The sequence below is a fragment of the Leuciscus leuciscus genome (assembly GCF_965113295.1).
Source record: "Leuciscus leuciscus genome assembly, chromosome: 14".
In the NCBI taxonomy this organism is placed as follows: Eukaryota; Metazoa; Chordata; class Actinopteri; order Cypriniformes; family Leuciscidae; genus Leuciscus; species Leuciscus leuciscus.
The window spans coordinates 4,742,248-4,766,827 of NC_138738.1; the positions used below are offsets into that span (position 1 = coordinate 4,742,248).

At 48.5% G+C, this 24,580-nt stretch overlaps 2 protein-coding genes and 1 long non-coding RNA gene across 3 annotated transcripts in view; all 3 read right to left on the bottom strand.

Annotated features, from left to right (window-relative positions):
• Positions 1 to 24,580, bottom strand: part of LOC309474207 — a 111,898-nt gene that overhangs the window by 69,556 nt on the left and 17,762 nt on the right. The window lies entirely within an intron of this gene.
• Positions 2,372 to 3,920, bottom strand: LOC309513976 (uncharacterized protein; the record flags this gene model as incomplete). Its single annotated transcript, XM_082190097.1, has 2 exons — positions 3,863 to 3,920; positions 2,372 to 3,826 (listed from the first exon to the last, which is right to left on the bottom strand). Exon 2 carries the CDS (start codon positions 3,632 to 3,634, stop codon positions 2,372 to 2,374), a length of 1,263 nt encoding a protein of 420 aa, XP_082046223.1. The 5' UTR covers positions 3,635 to 3,826; positions 3,863 to 3,920.
• On the bottom strand, positions 12,879 to 14,446 carry LOC309474572 (odorant receptor 131-2-like). Its single transcript, XM_082137089.1, has 2 exons — positions 14,311 to 14,446; positions 12,879 to 14,143 (listed from the first exon to the last, which is right to left on the bottom strand). Exon 2 carries the CDS (start codon positions 14,122 to 14,124, stop codon positions 13,141 to 13,143), a length of 984 nt encoding a protein of 327 aa, XP_081993215.1. The 5' UTR covers positions 14,125 to 14,143; positions 14,311 to 14,446; the 3' UTR covers positions 12,879 to 13,140.

Below are 24,580 nucleotides of genomic sequence, written 5' to 3' on the forward strand. Positions count from 1 at the left end.
TTATTTTTCAGTTGGTTAATGCTTTTATCCAAAGTGACAATGCATTCAATATACATATTTGATCATATCTACAAGAACACACATGAATATGGTGGTGCACCAAATAAACATGTTTTTAAAAAGCAGATGATATTCCTTTAAAATTATTGTATAAGACACAAATAATGAATTATGCATACAGGTAATTTAAGCAAAGAATGTGCATGATTTTGTATTTTGGTTTAATGATGTAGATAAAAACCATCAACTACATTTTTTTTTTCTTCTGTTTTTAGTGCTTTTGAAAATAAGCAACCATCCAGAAAATAAGTAATGTAGCAGAAATCACTATTCAGTCAAGATGTCAGTAGCATATCATTCATAGTTAGCACAGAATTAATGAAGAGAAATAGAGTGAATGAATGGGAAAAATACCTGCAATTAGGTAACTAGTCAGACCCTAGTACTAACCCTTGTCCAGCACTCGCCCCTGTCTGGCAAGCACCAGCCCCGGGTTTAGACATGGCAGCTTTTTAAATGCTCATCACACACTCTGATTGTAGATGATGTCATCAGTATAGGCCCTAAGTCGCTGGGGGAAATAAAGGGGGGGGAAACACAAAGGCGTAGGAAAATGTATATTGGAAGAATTCAGACAGTTCTTTCAGTAATTCATCATGGTTTCTTCTACAGCAGGATCAAGTCAGACAGAAATAAATATCTGAATCTACTGCACTTCATATGGAATAGGCCATTTTTGCATGGCCTCCATATATAGGAAAAGGTTAAGCAGTTGGAGGATGAGAACAATATATTTGGAGGCCATGGAAAAAATGGCCTAACAATTGTCACATCATCAGTCACCAGTCCATCACCTCTGAACACTACACTTCCCAGAATCCTCCCTGCTCACTACCTGCACACACTCCACCATCACCCGCACCTGCGAGCAATCACCCTTGTTATCTCACCCTATATTAGCAGTCACCATCAATACCACAAGTCGTCAGTCACTCTCCTTTAGCTCACGTTCAGCCATCTTTAATCACATCAAGATCCCTGTTATCATCCAGCTAAGTTACCTACAAACTATCTGACTGCAGTTATACTCTACCTTCTCACTCTCCTGCTCACGCTTCCAGTTCCTGCAAAGAAAATATCTGTGTTCCGCTACTTACCTGTGTTGTCTCCTTCTGTACTATTGTGACAATAATCGGCCATTTTTCTATATCTATCTGGTCAAAAGTTTGGAAATTGTACTATTTTAATGTTTTTGAAAGTCCTATGAAATTTTAAACTCCTATGCTCATCAAGCCTGCATTTATTTGATCAGAAAACGGTGATATTGTGAAATTGTAAAACTTAAAATAATGATTTTCTATTTGAATATACTTCAAAATATAATTTATTCCTGTGATGCAAAGCTTTCATCAGCAATTACTCCAGTCAGTGTCACATGATCCTTCAGAAAAACTTTTGACATATAACACACAAATGGAGGTAATATAAGCTGGGGTTTTAGTAATAGGTCGGTTATGTTTTTGTTGTCATCTGACGTAACCAACTTTACAGATCATGTAAATGAGAAAAAACATTGTATGTGATCTGATATGTGATGAGAGAATTACAGATTATTACAGTTCCCTTTCGAGAATGGTTCACTCGTATTGCGTCTGCTAGACGCTATGGGAAAACGTACTTGGTTACTTACGTAACCTCGGTTCCCTTAGAGATAAGGGAACGAGTACTGCGTTGCAAACGCTGTGGGAAAACTCCTTTTCTCGAGAATATTGAAGCCTTTATTTTAAAACGCATTGCTGCAGCACAGGCGAGAGCGCTGATAGGCTGTGCTGAGGCAACTGCACGAACCAATGGCGAGAAGGCAGAGGCACGCGAATCAATCAGAGCGCTTGGCGCCCTGCCAGACTCGAGCGCGCCAAACAGGGCGTGACAGAAGAGTATAAATACAGAGAAAACTCGCCATATGACAGGTCTAATCGACTGAAGCGAAAACACCTGATGTAAGAGAAATAGCACGGCAAGGCAACGCAGTACTCGTTCCCTTATCTCTAAGGGAACCGAGGTTACGTAAGTAACCAAGTACGTTCCCTTATGAGAACGTTCTCTCGTACTGTGTTGCAAACGCTGTGGGAACACTTTTTAAAACGCCGTGCTATTAGTCTTGTGGCTACTCTGAGAGTCCAGGGAGCCCCGGGACTATGACAGAGTGGCCCGAATACCTCAGACCAGAACGTCGGGCCTAAAGAGATATTCATAATGTGTACATAGAGCTGGACCGAAAGGGCCAGTCACCTAAGTATAAAACCCACATAACTCGAGGTAACAACCATGTGTCTGAGTCAACACTAGCCTGGGTCCACAGAGCCAGGGCCTAGATGGAGAGAACTCGTGCTTGCTTGGTCCGGCCCCCGAAACAGATAAAAAGCTGTTCAGACTGTCTGAAAGAGGCAGAACGCTCCAGATATATTCTCAGAGCTCTGACTGGGCAGAGCGTGTGAGCATCACTGTCTTCTCCCGAGACTGGGAGAGCTGACAGAGAAATAACCTGGGCTCTGAACGGAGTTGAGAGCACCTTAGGTACATATCCATGTCTTGGCCTAAGGAAGACTTTAGAGTTGTTAGGGCCAAACTCAAGACAGGAAGCGCTCGTGGAAAGCGCTTGTAAGTCCCCTACTCTTTTAACTGACGCCAGTGCCAACAGCAGAGCGGTTTTCAGGGAGAGGGGTTTTAGATCAGCCGACTGAAGTGGTTCAAAGGGGGGTCCCTTAAGAGCCCGTAGAACCAGGGAAAGGTCCCAGGCCGGCACTGAAGGTGGCCGAGGCGGGTTAAGCCTTCTAGCACCTTTAAGGAAGCGAACTATAAGGTCGCTTTTACCTAAAGAAGATCCGGCTACCAGTACGTGAAATGCCGCAATGGCTGCCACATACACCTTGAGCGTGGAGGGGGAGCGTCCCACGTCCAGCATCTCCTGGAGAAAGGATAGTACCATAGGTACTTCACAAGTGTGTGGGTCGAGGTTCCGAGCTAGACACCAGCTGGAGAACACTGACCATTTAAGGTGGTAGAGACGTCTAGTAGACGGAGCTCTAGCCTCCATAATAGTATTTAGGACACCCTCTGGGAGGTCCTGGGGTACCCGTTGAGCGGCCACACATGTAGGGCCCACAAGTCGGGATGGGGGTGCCAGATAGTCCTGTTCGCCTGAGCCAGGAGGTCGCTCCTCAGTGGAATAGGCCACGGGTCTATTACAGACAGTTGCATCAGCTCTGGGAACCAAGTCTGGGTTCGCCAGAGGGGGGCTACCAAGAGGACTGCGCACTTCGTGTTCCTGATCCGTTCGATGACCTGAGGGAGCATCGAGACCGGAGGAAACGCATAAAGGGGAAGGTTGGGCCACTAGTGGGCCAACGCATCCCTGTTCTTTGAAAAGAAGATTGGGCAGTGACAGTTGTCTTCTGAGGCGAAGAGGTCTACCTCTGCCTTCCCGAAGACCTCCCATAGTAGGAGAACCGTCTGGGGGTGGAGTGACCATTCTTCTGGGGGAACGTTGCCCCGAGAAAGCATGTCTGCTCCTGTGTTCATCGTGCCCGGCACGTGAGCTGCCCTGAGCGAGCGCAGGTTGGTGTGAGCCCATAGCAGTAGCTGTGTGGCTATGGCAAACAGGTTGCGGGACCTGAGGCCGCCCTGGCGATTTATGTAAGAGACCACTGACATATTGTCCATCCGGACCAAGACGTGGTGTCCTGCCAGGTATGGAAGGAAGGTTTTTAGGGCTAGAAAAACCGCTCTCATCTCGAGGCAGTTGATGTGTAGGCGTTTCTCCGAGCTCGACCAGAGGCCGGAGGCAGGCCTGCCCTCGTACAGGGCTCCCCAACCGGAGTTGGAAGCATCTGTCGAAATGACCCTCCTCTCTGAGACCACCCCCATACTTACGCCCTGCTGGTACCAGCTGGCATCTTTCCAGGGGGCCAGAGCTCGAATACAGCGCAGGTCCACCCTGATATTCAAGAGGCCTGAGCGCCAGGCGTGGGGTGGTACCTGCGGTGCTAGCCACAGCTGAAGAGGACGCATACGCAGTAGGCCTAGTTGGAGTACTGATGATGCTGAGGCCATCAGGCCCAAGATCCTCTGAAACGTTCGGAGGGGTACATAGGAGCCCTCTACGAATGACGCGGCGAGCTGCTGAATCGATAGAGCACGGGCCGAGGTGGGCCATGCTCTCATAAGTACGGAGTCGAGAACTGTTCCCAGGAACGTGATACGTTGGCTGGGCAACAGAATACTCTTTGAAAAATTCACCCTGAGCCCTAGGCATTCCAGATGGCTGAGGAGCCAGGCTTTGTGAGTGTGGGACTCCGCCTCTGACTGAGTCAGTATGAGCCAGTCGTCGAAGTAGTTCAGAATGCGCATTCCCTGCTGTCTTAGGGGGGTGAGAGCTGCATCCATGCACTTCGTGAATGTACGAGGCGCCAGTGCCAGTCCAAATGGTAGAACTGTGTACTGGTATGTCTGCCCCTCGAAGGCGAATCTCAAGAATGGCCTGTGGTGGGGGTTCACTTGGATGTGAAAATACGCGTCTTTTAGATCTACTGAAAAGAACCAGTCCCCTGGGCGAATCTGTGCTAGGATGTGTCTGGTCATAAGCATTCTGAATGGCCGTGACATGAGGGCCTTGTTCAGATGTCTGAGATCTAGAATGGGTCTCAGGCCGCCGTCTTTCTTTGGAACGAGAAAATAACGCTTCACGTGAGGGGCGTTGGTCGCTTCGAGCGAACAGAACTGGAGATGGGGGTGTGGGCGAAGCACGCGGGGAAGGACCCGGCGTGCATTCGCCGAAATCACCGCGTTCAGGGATCCTCTGATCGCATCGTTTCTTCCTACGGGGCTCGCGGGGCGCCGAAGACGGAAGATGGGCGGGTTCACTCTCTGAAGTAGCGAGAGCGAGTCTTGATCGGAGGACTGCCACAGGCATGCCGTCGCAATATAGACAGCCGCCTTTAGTGAGCGCTGCCTCGGCGTGCTCAGGACCGAGACAGGCAGCGCACTGTGTGTGTCTATCAGACACGTGCAGGGGAACCCCGCAGGAATCACAGATTGGAAGCGGCATTTGAAACAACGCTGCGCGCTGTGAAAACAGCGATTTGCTCTTTTAGAATAATAGAGAAAGGATACTCGTCGGATGCCACAGGGAAACGCTTGGCTGGCGATCTGCCGAGACGCGAAGCTGTTCCGCTGAGAGGCTTTTCTACGGCGAGCGGCTTCCTATCCGGAGAAATCAGCGACGAGGTGAGTCTCAGAGCTGAAGGAGATAGATCTGTCATATGGCGAGTTTTCTCTGTATTTATACTCTTCTGTCACGCCCTGTTTGGCGCGCTCGAGTCTGGCAGGGCGCCAAGCGCTCTGATTGGTTCGCGCGCCTCTGCCTTCTCACCATTGGTTCGTGCAGTTGCCTCAGCACAGCCTATCAGCGCGCTCGCGCGAGCATGATGCTCTCGCCTGTGCTGCAGCAATGCATTTTAAAATAAAGGCTTCAATATTCTCGAGAAAAGGAGTTTTCCCACAGCGTTTGCAACGCAGTACGAGAGAACGTTCTCGTAAGGGAACTCCTTTTCTCAAGAATATTGAAGCCTTTATATTAAAACGCATTGCAGCTGCACAGCCAGCACAGTGCAGAGCTGTATAGCGTGCTGATTCCTATGGCCATAGGTTCGTGCAGTTTCCGCAGCCCAGCCAATCAGCCCGCTATACAGCTCTGCACTGTGCTGTATAGCGTGCTGATTGGCTGGGCTGCGGAAACTGCACGAACCTATGGCCATAGGAATCAGATTTTTTTCTCCTTCAGCGACGGCTCACCTCTTCGCTGATTTTCTCCTGCTCAAAGCCTTCGCGCCGTCGACGAGCTCACGGGTGCACATGCATAAAGAGCACACAGCATTGTTGCAAATGCCGCGCTCGGACTGTGTGACATGCAGAGCCCCTCTGCATGCCTCAGACGAGCATAGTGAGTGCGTTTCATGCCTGGGCAGTAGCTACGCTGAAGCTGCACTCACTCAGGGTGGCTGTTCTCACTGTGAGAACATGCTGCTCTCCTCTCTGCGCTCGTGGCTAGCTTTCTTCTCAGAGAGCGACCCCGCCCCTCGTGCCCTCCTGTTTCCTGCCCTCCTCGAATCATGGAGGAAGAAACGGCGGGGTCAGAGGATGAATGAGCGTTCAGAGACGAGTGAGCCCACGTCGGCCCCGCCCCCGCGTGCCACACTCTCTCCAGAGAGAGACATTTCTCCGGTGCTGTTCACCAAAACGGACCAGCGCCCCTCCCTTGAAGCGGCCAGCCTCGTTTCCTTTGGTGGATCGGAGGGGGATAACGACAACAGCATGTCATTGGCAGCGTCCGAAGGCGAGGATTGGTCGGGCTCAACCACTGACCCCGCCCCCCCATCTCAGTCCAGCAGAAGTGGCGCCAGGGTGAGCACAGACGCCGAGCTTATCCGCGTTCTCGCCAGAGCCATCGAGGAGCTCGGCCTTGATTGGTCTTCACCAGAAGAGCCAACTAGAAGCCGCCTCGACGAGTGGTTTCTGCCGGGGCGCCAAGAGGGCCCTTGCCAGCGGCCGGCGCCGTTCTTCCCTGAAGTTCATGACGAACTGATGACGAAGTCATGGTGCGCCCCCTACTCGGACCGCCTACACACTTCAGCCTCTGCAGTGCTCTCAACCCTCGACGCCACAGAGAAAAAGGGGTATGAAAAACTGCCCCCCCAGAGGAAGCGGTGGCCGCACATCTCTGCTCGCCCACTGCCATCGGATGGAGGTCTAAAGTGATGCATCCATCTAAGCCATGCAGGACCACATCAGCTCTCGCTGGCTGAGCCTACATTTCCGCTGGTCAAGCTGCCTTAGCCCTGCACACCATGGCGGTCCTCCAAGTGTTCCAGGCAAAAGTCCTCCGCTCCTTGGCCGAGTCTGGGCCGGATCCCACGGCCTTCAAGGATCTGCACAGCGCCACTGACCTGGCCCTGCGTGCCACGAAGACCACCGCCCAGGCCATCGGAAGAAGCATGGACCAGCCTGGTAGTACTAGAGCACCACCTGTGGCTCAATCACGGAGATAAAGGACGCAGACAAGACTGCCTTCCTGGACTCCCCTATATCTACCACTGGTCTCTTCGGTCCCGCAGTGAAGGGCTTTGCTGAGCGTTTCACTGAAGCACAGAAGTCTTCGCAGGCCATGCAAACACTTCTTGCGCAAACACTTCTTGCCCAAACACTTCAGGTCGCCCAAAGAACGCGCCGAACCCACAGCCAGCCAAACCAGTGCTGCCGATTTCACAGCCCCGCCCAACGGCTGAATCCAATCGACGCCAATGGCCAGCTAAGCGCTTCCTGTTCCCACAACTCCAGGGCCCCCATCCTAAAGTTATGCTGGACCCTGAGCCTCAGAAGTCTTCCTAGTCCAAGGACGGGAAGGCAGAGAAAGGGGTTAAGTCTCGCTACGGCTGGACCACCCCTGAAGAGAGCTCATGTGCTTCCCTCAGCCCCCTCTTTAGTTCAGGCGGCTAGAAATGTTCCAATTTCAACCTACGGGCCCATTTCAGTTCACACACCATTGCAAACAAACGCTGTTTCAACAGCGCCAATAATTGTTTTAGACCTTAAGTGGGCAGTGTTCACCGGCAGGTGTGCAGCTCGGAACCTAGACCCCTACTCGTGTGAAGTACCAGTGGTACTTTCTTTTCTTCAAGAGCTGCTGAACGCGGGTTGTACCCCCTCCATGCTCCTGTGGCCGGCCAATCCTTGGAACGAACTGATCGTGCGCTTCCTCAAAGGGGCCAGGAGGCTTAACCCACCTCGACCTCCCTCTATACCTGCCTGGGACCTATCTATGGTCCTCAGGGCCCTTAAGGGACACCCTTTCGAGCCACTTCAGTCGGCTGACTTAAAGCCTCTTTCGCTCAAGACCGCACTCTTGCTAGCCCTAGCATTGGTCAAGCGAGTGGGTGATTTACAAGCGCTCTCCATGAACACTTCCTGCCTTAAAATTTGGGCCTAACGACTCCAAAGTTGTCCTCAAACCAAGACATGGCTATGTACCCAAGGTGCTCTCGACTCATCTCGAGTCATTTCGCTGTCGGCCCTTCCCCTATCGGAAGATGATAGAGAATCGAGTCTACTCTGCCTTGTTAGGGCTCGCCGAGTTTATTTAGAGGGTTCTGCCCCATTCAGACAGTCGGAACAGCTCTTTGTATGTTTCGGCGGCCACACCAAAGGGCTCCCGTTCACGAAGATTGTCACGATGGATAGTGGATGCTATCTCTTTAGCCGAGTTACAAACCCACAGATCCTGGCTCCTCAGCCATCTAGAATTCCTTGGGCTCAGGATCAACTTCTCCAAGAGTGTACTGTCCCCCAGCCAGCGTATAAGGCCTACTGCATATGCGTCCCCTTCAGCGCTGGCTGAAGCCCAGAGTCCCGGCTCATGTGTGGCGGTTCGGTGACCTACGCATCAGGTTAAACCATGGCGGTATCAAAGCCCTGGCCCCTTAGAAAGACACCAGCTGGAACCAGTCTGGTGTAAGCATGGGTGTAGTCTTGAGGAGCAAGGTGATTTCGACCTAGTTTGGGGGGCCTCTGTACGAGGGCAAGCCAACCTCTGGCCTCTGGTCGAGCTTGGAGAAGCGCCTACATATCAACTGCCTCGAAATGAGAGCAGTCTTTCTAGCCTTAAAAACCTTCCTCCCAAACCTGGCGGGACACCACATCTTAGTCCGGATGGACAACATGGCAGTGGTGTCATATATAAATTGCCAGGGTGGTCTTAGGTCGAACAACCTGTACACCATGGCCAAACAGCTCCTTTTATGGGCACACGCCAACCTGCGCTCGCTAAGAGCAGCGCATGTACCGGGCATACTGAACCATGGTGCAGATATGCTATCTCAAGACAATGTCCCCACCGGGGAATGGTCTCTTCATCCTCAGAAAGTTCATTTAATTTGTAGTGTCTTCGGGAGGGCAGAGGTAGACCTCTTCGCCTCAGAAGACAACTCTCACTGCCCAACATTCTTTTCAAAGAACAGGGATGCGCTGGCCCACGAATGGCCCAGCCGTCCTCTTTACGCATTCCCTCCAGTCTCGATGCTCCCTCAGGTCACCGAACGGATCAGGGAGAACAAGTGTGCAGTCCTCTTAATAGCCCCTCTCTGGCGTACCCAAACATGGTTCCCCGAGTTGATACAGCTGCTAGAGACATCTCCCTGGCCTATGCCGCTGAGGAAGGACCTCCTCACGCAGGCGAACAGGACAGTCTGGCACCCCCGTCCTGACTTGTGGGCCCTTCATGTATGGCTCCTCAACGGGTATCCAGGGACCTCCCGGACAGAGTCCTAAGCACTATCACCGAAGCTAGGGCTCCGTCAACGAGACGCCTCTACGCCCTTAAGTGGTCAGTGTTCACCGGCAGGTACCACTGGTACTTTCTTTTCTTCAAGAGCTGCTGGACTCGGGTCGAACCCCCTCCACGCTCAAAGTATACGTGGTGGTCATAGCAGCCTTCCATGCTCCTGTGGCCGGCCAATCCTTGGAACGACCTGATCGTGCGCTTCCTCAAAGGGGCCAGGAGGCTTAACCCACCTCGACTCCAAAGTCGTCCTCAAACCAAGACATGGCTATGTACCCAAGGTGCTCTCGACTCCATTCAGAGCCCAGGTCATTTCGCTGTCGGCCCTTCCCCTATCGGAAGACGATAGAGAATCAAGTCTACTCTGACTTGTTAGGGCTCTCAGGGTTTATTTAGAGTGTTCTGCCCCATTCAGACAGTCGGAACAGCTCTTTGTATGCTTCGGCGGCCGCACCAAAGGGCTCCCGGTCACGAAGATTGTCACGATGGATAGTGGATGCTATCTCTTTAGCCTATGCCTCAATGGGCCTTCAATGCCCCATAGGCATCAGAGCCCATTCCACAAGGGGCATGGCCTCTTCATGGGAATGGATCAGTGGTGTACCAATTGAAGACATTTATGCGGCAGCCGGTTGGTCTTCATCGTCCACATTTGTACGATTTTATAACTTGGAAGTGTCGGCTCTGCAGGCATGAGTCCTTTCTATCTAAACCTCTAGGTATCCTTTTGCGGGCTCCGACATTGGTCCGGTCCCCGTTGGATTTTGACTTTAAGTTCTACTATAAGCCTTGGGCTTCACAGCTCCAGACGGCAGTTCAGAGCGAATTCGTCAGCTAATAGCACGGTATTTTGAAATGGGTTCCCATAGCGTCTAGCAGACACAATACGAGTGAACCATTCTCAAAAGGGAACGTACTTGGTTACTAACTTAACCTCGGTTCCCTGAGAGTAACGGGTATTGCATAGACGGCCGTGCTATTAAGCTTCACGTTCAGGTACTGTCGCTTCAGTCGATTTAACCTGATTGCTATGGCGTAATGGGCTGCATGTATAGTCAGCAGCCATGCCCATTTTGGCAGGTTTCGGCACACGTGAGGCGGGAAGCGTCCAGAAAGATTTGTGCGTCCTCGCCGCTTCGCCATAGGTTCATGCAGTTCCCACAGCCCAGCCAATCAGCACGTTATACAGCTCTGCACTGTGCTTGCTGCACTGCATTTTTAAATAAAGGCTTCCAGTGCCGGCCCGAGCCTTTTGGGGGCCCTAAGCAGAATTTGATTTGGGGGCCCCCTCCCACCACGCAGTGTCACCTGTGCTTGACGATTATTGACACAATGTCACGCTATAATATTACATTATAAATGAATACAATGAGGTTATGTATTAATACAAAATAAATACTTAAAAAATAGATACTTAAAAAAGTTTTAACTTTTTCTTTACTCTTTTACTAACTCTTGGAAACTTCTGAAAACAAACTGTCACAAAACATATTAAAAAAATTATTTGCAAAATATCCTCCAACGTTTTGCAACACTTAGCAGTTTGAATGATGTCTTGTATGAACATGACGGAGTATGTTTTTATGTTTCCACTGTTCGATCGCGCCCGCGACTCACACACACACACACACACACACAAACACACACAACATATTCCAGCTTTGTAATCTTCCACTGTGATTTTTCCAAGCACATTTTTGCGCGTGTGAAGAGGATGATTTTTTTCCGTCGATATTGGAACGTGAGTGAAGTACAAAGCCTATGATAAAGAATAGTTTACCATCCAAATCCATCGCGAATGTTGAAACATTTTGATTCTAATGAGAGAGATACGTGAGCCCAACGCCGCTTACTTTCACTTTCGCTTTAAATTATTTCGTTTTGGCTTGTTTATGGTTATTTTTTTATTCTTGTTCTGTTCTGAATATCATTACATTTATAGGATAAATCATTGATCAAATCAAATTTTTGTGACATGGCTTAACATTACCGTGACTTTGCGCACAAATTGTCTATGCACGCAAGGTTATGCGCATGACTCAAAACACTGGCAGACACAACAGCAGTTGTAGGCAGGTATATTGATCATGAAATCAGAATTTTCTTGTCTTGAATTATTAATCCTTTCATTCATTTATGTCACTTGTTTAAGTTAATTAATAGGCTATGTAAAAAAAAAAAAAAAAAAAAAAAAAACTCGATTGGGGGCCCCCTGGTGGCGAGGGGGCCCCAAGCAGCCGCTTAGTTCGCTTATGCCGGCCCTGAAGGCTTCAATATTCTTGAGAAAAAGAGTTTTCCCATAGCGTCTAGCAATACTCGTTCCCGTTACTCTCAGGGAACCGAGGTTACATTAGTAACCGAGTACGTTTTTTATTTGCTTTGGTACTATTTTCACAAGTAAGGGGTACATTTTCAAAACTCTTAGTACAAAAATCTAAACTGATCACACTTGTAACACAGCTAGTCATACTTTCAAAACCTGATCCCTGCTTTCATTACAGTCATACACATTTCAGTCCACATAATCATTGTTCCAAACACATAATTATTGTAATATGTAATGAGAAAATGTGGTTTAATCACCGAAACACAACAGTATGATCTTCTTTCAATTTAGTACTTTTAACAATCAGTTCATTCAACAGCAAACAATGCAAGATACATGTTTCAAATCACCCTTGTTACTGAAATAATTACAGTAATACAGGCTACAGTTGCCACATTAGAAAATACACTTTCATTACCTAACTTATGTAACTGAATCCATAATGTTTGTAATAGTATCTAGTGTGTTATCAAAAGTTGTGATAAGGTTATGAAACTGCCATGAGGTTTTGTGCAAGAACAGAGTTCATGTTCTCACTGTGGCATATGACTGAATTTATATTGCAGTTGAACATTACACGGGTGAGTTACAGTAATGCAGAATATCTACATGCTGTTGTGTAAAATGGTGTATTTGATGTATTTGTCTCCCTTGAGGCATCTCTGATCAATCTGATGTTACAGTCATCGACTGTTTCCTCTCCCTTCATCTCTATGTTCACAAATTGCAAATTTCTCTCTCTCTGTCTCTCTCTCTCTCACACGCACACACACACACACGCACCCAAACAAACACACGCGTGTGCACACTTTGAACATAGTGGTGGTTATTATAAATCACTTATGTAAAAAGAATTCATTACATTTAGTTATCCATATCGGAAATTGTAAACAAGTTGTACGGAAATTGTCTGTAGAATCAATATCTATAGAAATCTATAGGTGTACCAAATGATTCATTGATTAACCTTTAAGTTCAGTTGGATTAAATATTAGACAAATGTATTAAACTGAACGAGAAGAGATGCAAATAAAAAGTTTTATAGTAAGAGCTTTATGAAAGGCAGTTACCATGAATGAAACACTTATTTTGTGTTGTGAAAAGGATACTTGAGTCTGATGTTTTCCATGTAAAATCTATGAAAATGGAAAAGGTTGAAACTGCAGATTTAAGTCATTTATTATATGTGTGTTTTCTTTTTCATAAAGAGACTTTTACCATCGACATTTTTTATGTCTGTAAAGTGCCACGTACAGCTGTCATGCATACACTCAAATGATCATTTGCATTTCACGTTATATGCTTTAATCAGTAATCACCGCATATGTAGACCAGTATATATTTATTAATTTCTTTCACACGTCTACAAATCAGATTCATTCAAAATGTTGATTTCTTTACAATATTGTGATATAATGAACCTTCATATGGATTTATCGGAAACTTTGGCCAAATTCTTTTTGGGTTGGAGAGTTTTTATCGTACTCCTCATCTCAAACATTGTACACAGTAAGTATCTTTTCAGGTACTTACAAAATGTTTGATCTCTCACCCCATACACAATAGGACTGACAAACCTAGGCATTATCTGGATTACTACATAATTTAAAAATCTCATCTCCAGAATAAGCATCGGAAATATTTTCGGCAGCAGCTTGTCCAGGAAGGGCCCGACAAAAGTTAGCAAGCACATCAGAAGCTGGATCCCATTTAGGAGGATGGTACTTCGAGCTTTGCCAGCATCCAAGCTTGTGGACTTTGCAACAAACATGATCTTTATGTAAGTATACACTATAGTCAGACCAACAAATGCCAGGTAAATAATATACACAACAATTCTCTTCTCTATCATATATGGGTTATTGAACACATAATCTCTGAAGCAGAAGACATTGCTGTAGAAGAAGGTTTGTGGTTGTGTAGCCAACAGGACGAACAGGTCTGGTAGAGCCTGGATGGCATTCAGGCTCCAGATTAGGCCGATAAGGATGTATGTTTTAGATACGGTACAGATCTGAGCATGACGCAAAGGGTTGCAGATAGCGATGTAGCGCTCTATAGCCATGGCGGCCAGGTTCAGTGGTGTGTTGAGCGTTGTGAATATAGCGGTCATCAATAGAACACAGCAGAAAGAGACATTGATAGTAAACACAATGTAGCTCAACACATGAAGAAGGACTGCAATCATCAGCTGAATCGTGTCGTTGAACACCATATGAATGAAGAGAATGTACCGAGGGTTTCCGTTAAAGATCTCATGCTTGATGAAGGTGTGGATGAGCGTGCCGTTGATGTAGTTGATGGAGATGCACAAACTAACCACTATCACATTCTTAGCCACTGCTGTGCTAAAGCTGTCCCGCAGAATTGTGGGTTGGGTGATGTTATCCACCAGTGAAACATTCATCTTCTAATAAGATAACTTTCTGGAAAAAAAAAAAGAGAACATGAAAGGTTAAACATTGTGCATCAAGATTACTAGAATGTCTAGATAGAACAATGTTATTCTCAATGTAAAATTCAATTGCATCAACAAATTAACATTAATTTGATCAAAGAGTCACATAAAGTTAAGATGTTTTTACATTAATACCTCTGCAGACTTCCCATCCTGTTATAAAAGAGTCTGGCGAAAAATCTCCTTTTATATCATGTGATGCTCCTCTTGGTAATAGAGGTTGGTGTCTGTGCATGACTAACCTCATGTGACGTCAGAAGAGTAAAGCAAATATTTATTTTAAAGCAAAATGGCATGACCTCTTGAAACTTTTGACTTGAAAACATGGAGTCAAGTTTTGGTTACACTCTCAGCTTGTCAGTGGGGTAGTACCCTTAAAGGGACATCTTTGTACCTTATTACCTTAAGGGTACATATTACTACTCAAATGCACCTTTTAGGGATACATAAGGTACAAAGTTGTCCTCCTCCTGTCCCAGTGATAAGCGGTTGTACCCCTAAAGGTGCAAATTTTTCCAATTTTTTCTTCTTCCAGGAAGTTCTGTGATTGCACCATTGTGCTGCCAAAAAATATCTTCCTCCACTGACAGCCATTCAAAAGTAGCTTTATATTCTGCTAAAGACCAATGTTTGCAAGCAACATACAGTGAAAATAAAATGCGACAATAAGTCTCTAATTATAGAGAATAATGATCACACTCTTTATCAAGGTTTCAAAGGTTTTCAAATGCAAACATTGAATATCATATTTCACATTTTAAAGTTTTATTTTGTTTAATGTAGTGATGTGGCATGCACATTTTCATCTCAGTGCACTTTTGAATTTGCAGCCTGTCTGTGCAAATGGGTTTTCAATATTCATAAATTTGTATATATATATCATTCTTATATATCAACACATTCTCACCCCAAATCGTCACTTTTTCGTCACTTTCAACCATGCTTCAATATCCGACGCACAAAGCACCCTTTAGCGTCCATATGTGACGCTTCGGTTATGGGTAGGTTTAGGCGTCATGTAACTGACGCTTTCGAAAGTTCGTCAATATCCGACGCACAAAGCACCCTTTAGCGTCCATATGTGACGCTTCGGTTATGGGTAGGTTTAGGTATGTGGTAGGGTTATGCGTCTCATATGGACGCTAAAGGGTGCTTTGTGCGTCGGATATTGAAGCATGGTTGAAAGTGACGTTTTATATGGATTAATGTAGGATTCTAAACTGGAAACCAGCCTATTCTTCGATTCTGATTCAATCTGTATAGTACAGTCACCATCAGCTCAGTGAGGCCTAGCAAAACCTAATACTCAAGCTCCTTTTGTCACAATATGCTGCAAATATCCTTTGGCCATATGAAAAATAATAAAGAAAAAGTAAATTTGATGTGGTAAAGAAAGCACCATGATAAAGACCTTAAATATCTTTATTTCCTCAGATCTTTAAAATGCATTTTTAACAACTTAGGGTGTGATATTACACTCTAGAAATGCTGGGTTGTTTTAACCCATGTTTGGGTCAAATATGGCCAAACCCAATTGTTGGTTTAAATTAAACATTTTAAAAGGTTAATTTAAACCAGCAGTTGGGTCTGTACATATTTGACCCAAATATGGGTTGAAACAACCCAGCATTTTTAGAGTCTAACATCCAGATCACCATGACATTTAAACCTTTATCTTATTGTAGTTTTTATAGATAAAAACACCTCAACTTAAAATCAATGTAACCTCTGGAATAGTTTCTACTATCTTTTATCACTACTGAAAAAAAAAAAAAAATCATAATTAAAATAAACAATTAATGCAACAAAGAACATCCTTAGTAATTAGGCAGTGTAGTTGTCTTCAAAGAAACGTTTCTTGAGCATCAATTCAGCAAATTTGAATGATATAAATGATATATGAAATATCATTGGATTTATTTTGTTTTTGGCTTTGACAGGTTTAGCCAAATCCATGATTGTGATATAGTCTTATCATCAGTTAAATAAATATTAGTGAATATCCCAATAAGGCTGTAAAGTTGCATCACCTTGTCTTCAGATCATCTTCATATCACACGGCTGTTCAAAAACAAACAAACAATTAACTCAATCCTTTCTGGAAAACTTTGACCTTTCCCTCAATATGTGTTTGTGTTCCTAAAAAAAGCCAATCATTCACAAAAGGGAGCATTGGAAGACGTTAGAGAATCGAGTCTACTCTGCCTTGTTTGGGCTCTCAGAGTTTATTTAGAGGGTTCTGCCCCATTCAGACAGTCGGAACAGCTCTTTGTATGTTTTGGCGGCCGCACCAAAGGGTTCCCGGTCACGAAGATTGTCACGATGGATAGAGGACGCTATCTCTTTAGCCGAGTTACAAACCCACAGATCCTGGCTCCTCAGCCATCTAGAATTCCTTGCGGCTCAGGATCAACTTCTCCAAGAGTGTACTGTCCCCCAGCCAGCGTATAACCTTCCTGGGAACAGTTATCGACTCTGTTCAGATGACAGCTTGGCTCATGCCAGACCGTGCTCTCTCCATTCAACAGCTAGCTGCTTTGTTCAAAGCGGGCTCTTACCTGCCCCTCAGAACATTTCAAAGGGCACTGGGCCTTATGGCCTCCGCATCGTCAGTACTCCAATTAGGCCTACTGCATATGCGTGCCCTTCAGCGCTGGCTGAAGCCCCGAGTCCCGGCTCATGTGTGGCGGTTCGGCCACCTACGCATCAGGTTAAACCATGGCTGTATCAAAGCCCTGGCCCCTTGGAAAGACACCAGCTGGAACCAGTCTGGTGTAAGCATGGGTGTAATCTCGAGGAGCAAGGTGATTTCGACCTAGTTTGGGGGGCCTCTGTACGAGGGCAAGCCAGCCTCCGGCCTCTGGTCGAGCTTGGAGAAGCGCCTACATATCAACTGCCTCGAAATGAGAGCAGTCTTTCTAGCCTTAAAAACCTTCCTCCCGAACCTGGCGGGACACCACATCTTAGTCCGGATGGACAACATGGCAGTGGTGTCATATATAAATTGCCAGGGTGGTCTTAGGTCGAACAACCTGTACACCATGGCCAAACAGCTCCTTTTATGGGCACATGCCAACCTGCGCTCGCTAAGAGCAGCGCATGTACCGGGCATACTGAACCAGGGTGCAGATATGCTATCTCAAGACAATGTCCCCCCCTGGGAATGGTCTCTTCACCCTCAGAAAGTTCATTTAATTTGGAGTGTCTTCGGGAGGGCAGAGGTAGACCTCTTCACCACAGAAGACAACTCTCACTGCCCAACATTCTTTTCAAAGAACAGGGATGAGCTGGCCAACGAATGGCCCAGCCGTCCTCTTTACGCATTCCCTCCGGTCTCGATGCTCCCTCAGGTCATCGAACGGATCAGGGAGAACAAGTGTGCAGTCCTTTTAATAGCCCTCTCTGGCGCACCCAAACATGGTTCCCCGAGTTGATACAGCTGCTAGAGACATCTCCCTGGCCTATACCACTGAGGAAGGACCTCCTCACGCAGGCGAACAGGACAGTCTGGCACCCCCGTCCCGACTTGTGGGCCCTTCATGTATCACTCCTCAACGGGTATCCAGGGACCTCCCGGACAGAGTCCTAAGCACTATCACCGAAGCTAGGGCTCCGTCAACGAGACGCCTCTACGCCCTTAAGTGGTCAGTGTTCACCGGCAGGTGTACAGGTCGGAACCTAGACCCCTACTCTTGTGAAGTACCACTGGTACTTTCTTTTCTTCAAGAGCTGCTGGACTCGGGTCGAACCCCCTCCACGCTCAAAGTATACGTGGCGGCCATAGCAGCCTTCCATGCTCCTGTGGCCGGCCAATCCTTGGAACGACCTGATCGTGCGCTTCCTCAAAGGGGCCAGGAGGCTTAACCCTCCTCGACTCCAAAGTCGTCCTCAAACCAAGACATGGCTATGTACCCAAGGTGCTCTCGACTCCGTTCAGAGCCCAGGTCATTTCGCTGCCGGCCCTTCCCCTATCGGAAGACAATAGAGAATCAAGTCTACTCTGACTTGTTAGGGCTCTCAGGGTTTATTTAGAGTGTTCTGCCCCATTCAGACAGTCGGAACAGCTCTTTGTATGCTTCGGCGGCCGCACCAAAGGGCTCCCAGTCACGAAGATTGTCACGATGGATAGTGGATGCTATCTCTTTAGCCTACGCCTCAATGGGCCTTCAATGCCCCATAGGCATCAGAGCCCATTCCACAAGGGTCATGGCCTCTTCATGGGAATGGATCAGTGGTGTACCAATTGAAGACATTGTGTGGCAGCCGGTTGGTCTTCACCGTCCACATTTGTAAGATTTTATAACTCGGAAGTGCCGGCTCTGCAGGCATGAGTCCTTTCTATCTAAACCTCTAGGTATCCTTTTGCAGGCTCCGACATTGGTCCGGTCCCCGTTGGATTTTGACTTTTAGTTCTATTATACCATTGACTTTCATAGTAGGAAAAAAATATACTATGGAAGTCAATGGTATCTAAAACTGTCTGGTTACTGACATTCTTCTAGATATCTTCCTTTCTGTTCAGCAAAAGAAAGAAATTCATACAGGTTTGAAACAATATGAGGGTGAGTATATGATGACAGAATTTTCATTTTTCGGTGGAGTATCCCTTTAAGCTTCACGTTCAGGTACTGTCGCTTCAGTCGATTTAACCTGATTGCTATGGGCTGCATGTATAGTCAGCAGCCATGCCCATTTTTGCAGGTTTCGGCACACGCGAGGCGGGAAGCGTCCTGAAAGGTTTGTGCGTCCTCGCCGCTTCGCCATAGGTTCATGCAGTTCCCGCAGCCCAGCCAATCAGCACGCTATACAGCTCTGCACTGTGCTTGCTGCACTGCGTTTTAAAATAAAGGCTTCAATATTCTTGAGAAAAAGAGTTTTCCCATAGCGTCTAGCAATACTCGTTCCCGTTACTCTCAGGGAACCGAGGTTACATTAGTAACCGAGTAAGTTTTTTATTTGCTTTGGTACTATTTTCACAAGTAAGGGGTACATTTTCAAAACTCTTAGTACAAAAATCTAAACTGATCACACTGGTAACACAGCTAGTCATTCTTTCAAAACCTGATCCCTGCTTTCATTACAGTCATACACATTTCAGTCCACATAATCATTGTTCCAAACACATAATTATTGTAATATGTAATGAGAAAATTTGGTTTAATCACCGAAACACAACAGTATGATCTTCTTTTAATTTAGTACTTTTAACAATCAGTTCATTCAACAGCAAACAATGCAAGATACATGTTTCAAATCACCCTTGTTACTGAAATAATTACAGTAATATAGGCTACAGTTGCCACATTAGAAAATACACTTACATTACCTAACTTATCTAATTGAATCCATAATGTTTGTAATAGTATCTAGTGTGTCATCAAAAGTTGTGATGAGGTTATGAAACTGCCATGAGGTTCTCTTACGAGAGGTCTCTCGTACTGCGTAAGTATCTTACGCTAGGGGAAAATCCCTTTTCCGCGAGATATTGAAGCCAAAAAATTATCCTTAATTTTGTATTATTGTAAAACGCGTTGCGGCAGCATACAGACATAGGCAAGACGGCACGTGTGCCTATTGACTGTTCTGCGGCAACTGCAGCAGCCTATCGAGCGAGGCCTAGCGTGACGTCAGACCCAATGAGGGTGCTTCGCGCCCACTGCGTCACGTCCCGCCGAAACTGGCGTGGATTAGGCCTATAAATACAGCTCGCAGGCAGCTGATATCTGATTTTTCATCTCTTCAGCGAAGCACACGCATCGCTGGATCCGGAGAGAAGCCGCGCCGTCTGAGGAGCCTTCCTGCTGCGCTATCCGGCGACTATATCCTTTACACTCTCTGTTGTGTGTGTGTTCGCCGCCGCGACACACACTGTCTAAAAGAGCTTGCGTCTTTTTAAAGATGCCTTCCTGCGGCTCGTGCAGAGCCACACTCAGCGACGGGGACCGCCACGTTATCTGCGTTTCCTGCCTGGGTGAGGATCATGCAGCTCTCGTGCTCGCTGACGGCGGCTGCCATCACTGCGAGCTACTGCCTATGGCGACTCTGAGGACTCGCCTGGCATATTTCACTGAGACTGCACCTCCGCCCGCTGTAGTGCCGCGCCGTAAAAAGCGCGTGTTCAGCGGGTCCCGGAACCTTCACCCACCCGTCAAAGCTCGCCGGTTCGCCCGCCAGCTTCACCGGCTTCGTCAGTGTCTCTTCCTGACGGACAGCGGCCGCCGTCTGCCGCCGCTTCCGTCGATGACGCTGATGAAAAAGCCGCATTGGGGGAGGATGATTCCTGCTCTCTCCTGGCATCGGGCAGTGAGGATTGGGCGAGCTCTGTGGATCTCGCGCCCTCTGTCCGCGCATCGTCAGGCAAAAGAGCTAGCATCGAGTCCGGCGGCACAGGCCGCGGCGAGCATCGGCCTTGAGTGGTCTACGCCTGAACAGCCTGCTCACAACCGGCTGGATGGATATTTTCTTCCCGGGGAGCGCGCTTCGCCTGCGTCCAGACCAGCGCCCTTTCTTCCTGAGTTACACGAAGAAGTCGCTAAGTCTTGGAACGCCCCCTTCTCAGCTAGAATGCGCTCTTCTGTTTCGCTAGCATTCTCCGCTGTTGACGATGCTAAAAACAGAGGTTACCATTCGCTGCCGCCGGTCGAAGAAGCGATAGCAGCCCACCTTTGCCCGCCCTCCGCTGGACGGTGCGCTAAGCTGGCTCTACCTTCAAAAGCTTGCCGCATGACGTCAACCCTGCTCGGTCGCGCTTTCTCCGCCGCTGGGCAGGCTGCGTCAGCGCTGCATACTATGGCCACACTGCAAATTTTCCAGGCCGATCTCCTCCGAAAGCTGGACGAGAATGGACCAGATGCAATTTGCGTGCCAGACTTGAGAAGTGCTACGGACCTCGCTCTCCGCGCTACTAAGTCTGCTGCACAGGCCATAGGACGGAATATGGCCTCTCTCACTGTGACTGAGAGACACCTATGGCTAACGCTCTCTGAGATGTCTGAGTCTGAGCGCGCCGCGTTCCTCGACGCTCCGCTTTCTCCCGCTGGCCTCTTCGGAACTTCCGTCAAAGATTTCGCGGAAAGATTCGCCGAGGTACAGAAAGCGTCACAGGCTATGAAGCACTTCCTGCCGAAGCACTCCAGTTCTGCAGCAGACTGTACAAAACCGTCTGCTCAGAGCTCACAGCCTCAGCCTCCGCCCACCGCCGCCACTTCGCAGCGCCGACAGGCCCGAAGCGCGAGACCGCGCTCTCGCTCATCTGGCCGCCGCCCCGCCCCGCGTGGGCCGCGGCCCAGGATTGCGGTAAGCCCGAGGCCCCGAAGTCGTCCTAGCACGCCTAGGGAAACGACGGTGTCCAAGTCCCGCTGCGGCCGGACTTCCACCAAAACTCATCGCTCGTTCAGTTCCAAGAAATGTGACTGTTCCAGTGTATTTTGCAGTCAACAAGCCGGTTCCACTGCCCGCTTGCCTGCACACAAATGCCGTTTTTACGGCTACCCAGATAAATCCCATAAAGAGTGTATTTTCTGGTGTCCCGGCCACGGCCGATGGTGTTATGAGTGTAGACAAAATGCCCACTGCCCAGTGCCCATTCCTACACACAAGCACAGCCCGTCTCACAGGGCTCGCGCACATAAAATCGACCCAGTTCGATTGCGCATTAAACGTAGCAGATGTGCCCACTGCCCAGTGCCCACAATCACTACGTCCTGCATGTCTCGAGGTTTCTGTAAAAACGAAACCAACGTGCATTCACTCTGCTCAGGCGGACAATGCTCTCTGTGTGGTAAATGTGCCCGCTATCCCGCGCCCACATTCACACACAGACATGACAAGTCCTACGGGACTCGCCCAGCCCTCCCCCTCTCGGTTAACCACCGCAGAGGAGCCGAGCGCGGGCAATCTGCCCGCTGTTATCAGCGTGCCCTCTGCCTCGAATGTCATAAGCGCGACGCTTGTGTTACAGCACACCGAAGCCCCTCTGTCGCTGAGCGACCAGAGCGCGCTTCGCATTCAACCCCTAGCCATTCATGCAGATGCATGGGCGAGGCTACCCGGGGTTTCGAAGTGGGTGCTAGACATTATAAAAAGAGGCTATTCGCTACAGTTTCACCGGCGCCCTCGTCGAGACCATGGTAAAAACAGAAGTAGCACACCTACTTCGAGCCGAAATTTTGAAACTATTGAGCAAAGGGGCCATAGAGCCATTATCTCTAGCTCAGAGCGAAGGAGGGCTATACAGCAGATACTTCCTGGTACCGAAAAAAGACGGGGGTCTCAGACCCATACTAGATCTAAGGCAACTGAACAGAGTGCTTGCAAAGCGACAGTTCAGAATGCTCACGACCAGAAAAATCCTCGCGCAGATTCGCCGAGGAGATTGGTTTGTGTCAATAGATCTGAAAGACGCGTATTTTCAAATACAGATAGCATCACGTCACAGGCGATATTTGAGATTCGCCTTCGAGGGCCAGGCATATCAGTACACAGTCCTACCGTTCGGCTTGTCCCTAGCACCCCGTACATTTACGATGTGCATGGACGCAGCGCTCGCACCCCTCAGGCTACAGGGCATGCGAGTATTGAACTACTTGGACGATTGGCTGATTCTAGCTCAATCTCACTCGATGCTCATAGAGCACAGGACCATTTTACTCGATCACCTCGAGAATCTGGGTCTCAGAGTCAATTGGGCGAAGAGTTCTCTGTCCCCCAGACAGATAATATATTTTCTGGGCACAGAACTGAACTCGCTGTCTATGATAGCGCGACTGTCACCACAGCGCGTGCTAGACATTCAGCGCGCAGCGAGCTCTTTCCGCTGCGGCGCATCTGTCCCGCTCAAGAAATTTCAGAGGATGCTGGGTCTCATGGCCTCAGCATCAGCAGTTCTTCAGCTGGGCTTGCTTCGCATGCGCCCGCTACAGTTCTGGCTGAAAGCGCGAGTGCCGCGCCGAGCGTGGGCTTCCGGTCTGCTTCGTCTCAAGGTCAATCAGAAATGCATCGCAGCTCTGAAACCTTGGAAAGCAAACGACTGGTACCAATCAGGTGTAAGCCTGGGGACTTCCTCGAGTGTGAAGGTGGTGTCCACGGACGCATCCACCTCGGGATGGGGAGCGCTGCTCGAGGGCAGACCGTTCTTCGGCCAATGGTCAGAACGGGAGAAGCTTCTGCACATAAACTGCCTCGAAATGCTGGCAGTAGACAACGCGCTGACGCGTTTTTGTCCCCAAATACGAGGACACCACGTCCTGGTCCGTTCGGACAACATGTCAGTGGTGTCCTACATAAATCGCCAGGGCGGCCTCAGGTCCCGAAACCTGCACAGGCTGACAGAACGCCTCCTGGTGTGGGCTCAGCGCAACCTGCTCTCGCTGAGAGCAGCGCATGTGCCAGGGCTCCTAAACGTAGGACCGGACAGACTGTCAAGGAACAATGTTCCGACAGGCGAGTGGTCTCTACACCCACAGACAGTCCAGCTGCTGTGGAAGAAATTCAGCAGAGCGGAAGCAGACCTGTTCGCGTCTCAAGAAAACGCTCACTGTCTGGAATTTTTCTCCAAGAGCAGGGACGCGCTGGCTCATGTATGGCCCCGCCGCCAGCTCTATGCCTTTCCTCCCATCTCTCTCCTGCCTCAGGTGATAGAGCGGATCAGGGAAGAAGGATGCTCAGTGCTACTCGTAGCGCCGTTCTGGAAAAACCAACCCTGGTTCCCAGTTCTGATGCAGCTAGTGAGCACTGCCCCATGGCCAGTGCCAGTGAGGAGGGACCTCCTCTCTCAGGCCAAGGGCTCGATTTGGCATCCGCGCCCAGAGCTGTGGTCCCTTCATGTTTGGGCCATCAACGGGTACCCGCTGACCTCCCAAGCGGAGTGTTAAACACGATCACGCAGGCTAGAGCTCCGTCTACGCGACGTCTCTATTCCTCGAAATGGTCAGTGTTCTCCAGCTGGTGCACAGCTCGCGGCGTGTCGCCCCCAGACTGTGGGGTGACGGAGGTTCTCTCCTTCCTACAAGAGCTGTTGGACAAGGGCAGGTCCCCTTCCACGCGCAAAGTTTATGTGGCGGCCATAGCAGCGTTCTCAAAACCAACGCTTGATCAGTCAATAGGAAGGAACGATTTAGTCATCCGCTTCCTTAGAGGAGCTAAGAGACTGAATCCTCCCAGACCTCCCTCAGTCCCTGTATGGGACCTTTCTGTGGTACTGGAGGCCATGAAAGGTGACCCATTCGAGCCTTTACAGACGATTGATCTTAAACACCTGTCTTTCAAGACAGTGTTTCTTCTGGCTCTCGCTTCGGTGAAGCGCATAGGGGACTTACACGCGCTCTCAGTAAGCGCGACGTGCATGGAGTTTGGGCCTAATGACTCAAGAGTTATACTCAAACCTAAGCACGGTTATGTTCCAAAA

Excerpts from the sequence above, each read along its gene's own strand:
- LOC309474572 (XM_082137089.1), bottom strand. The coding sequence starts at position 14,124 with ATGAATGTTTCACTGGTGGATAACATCACCCAACCCACAATTCTGCGG.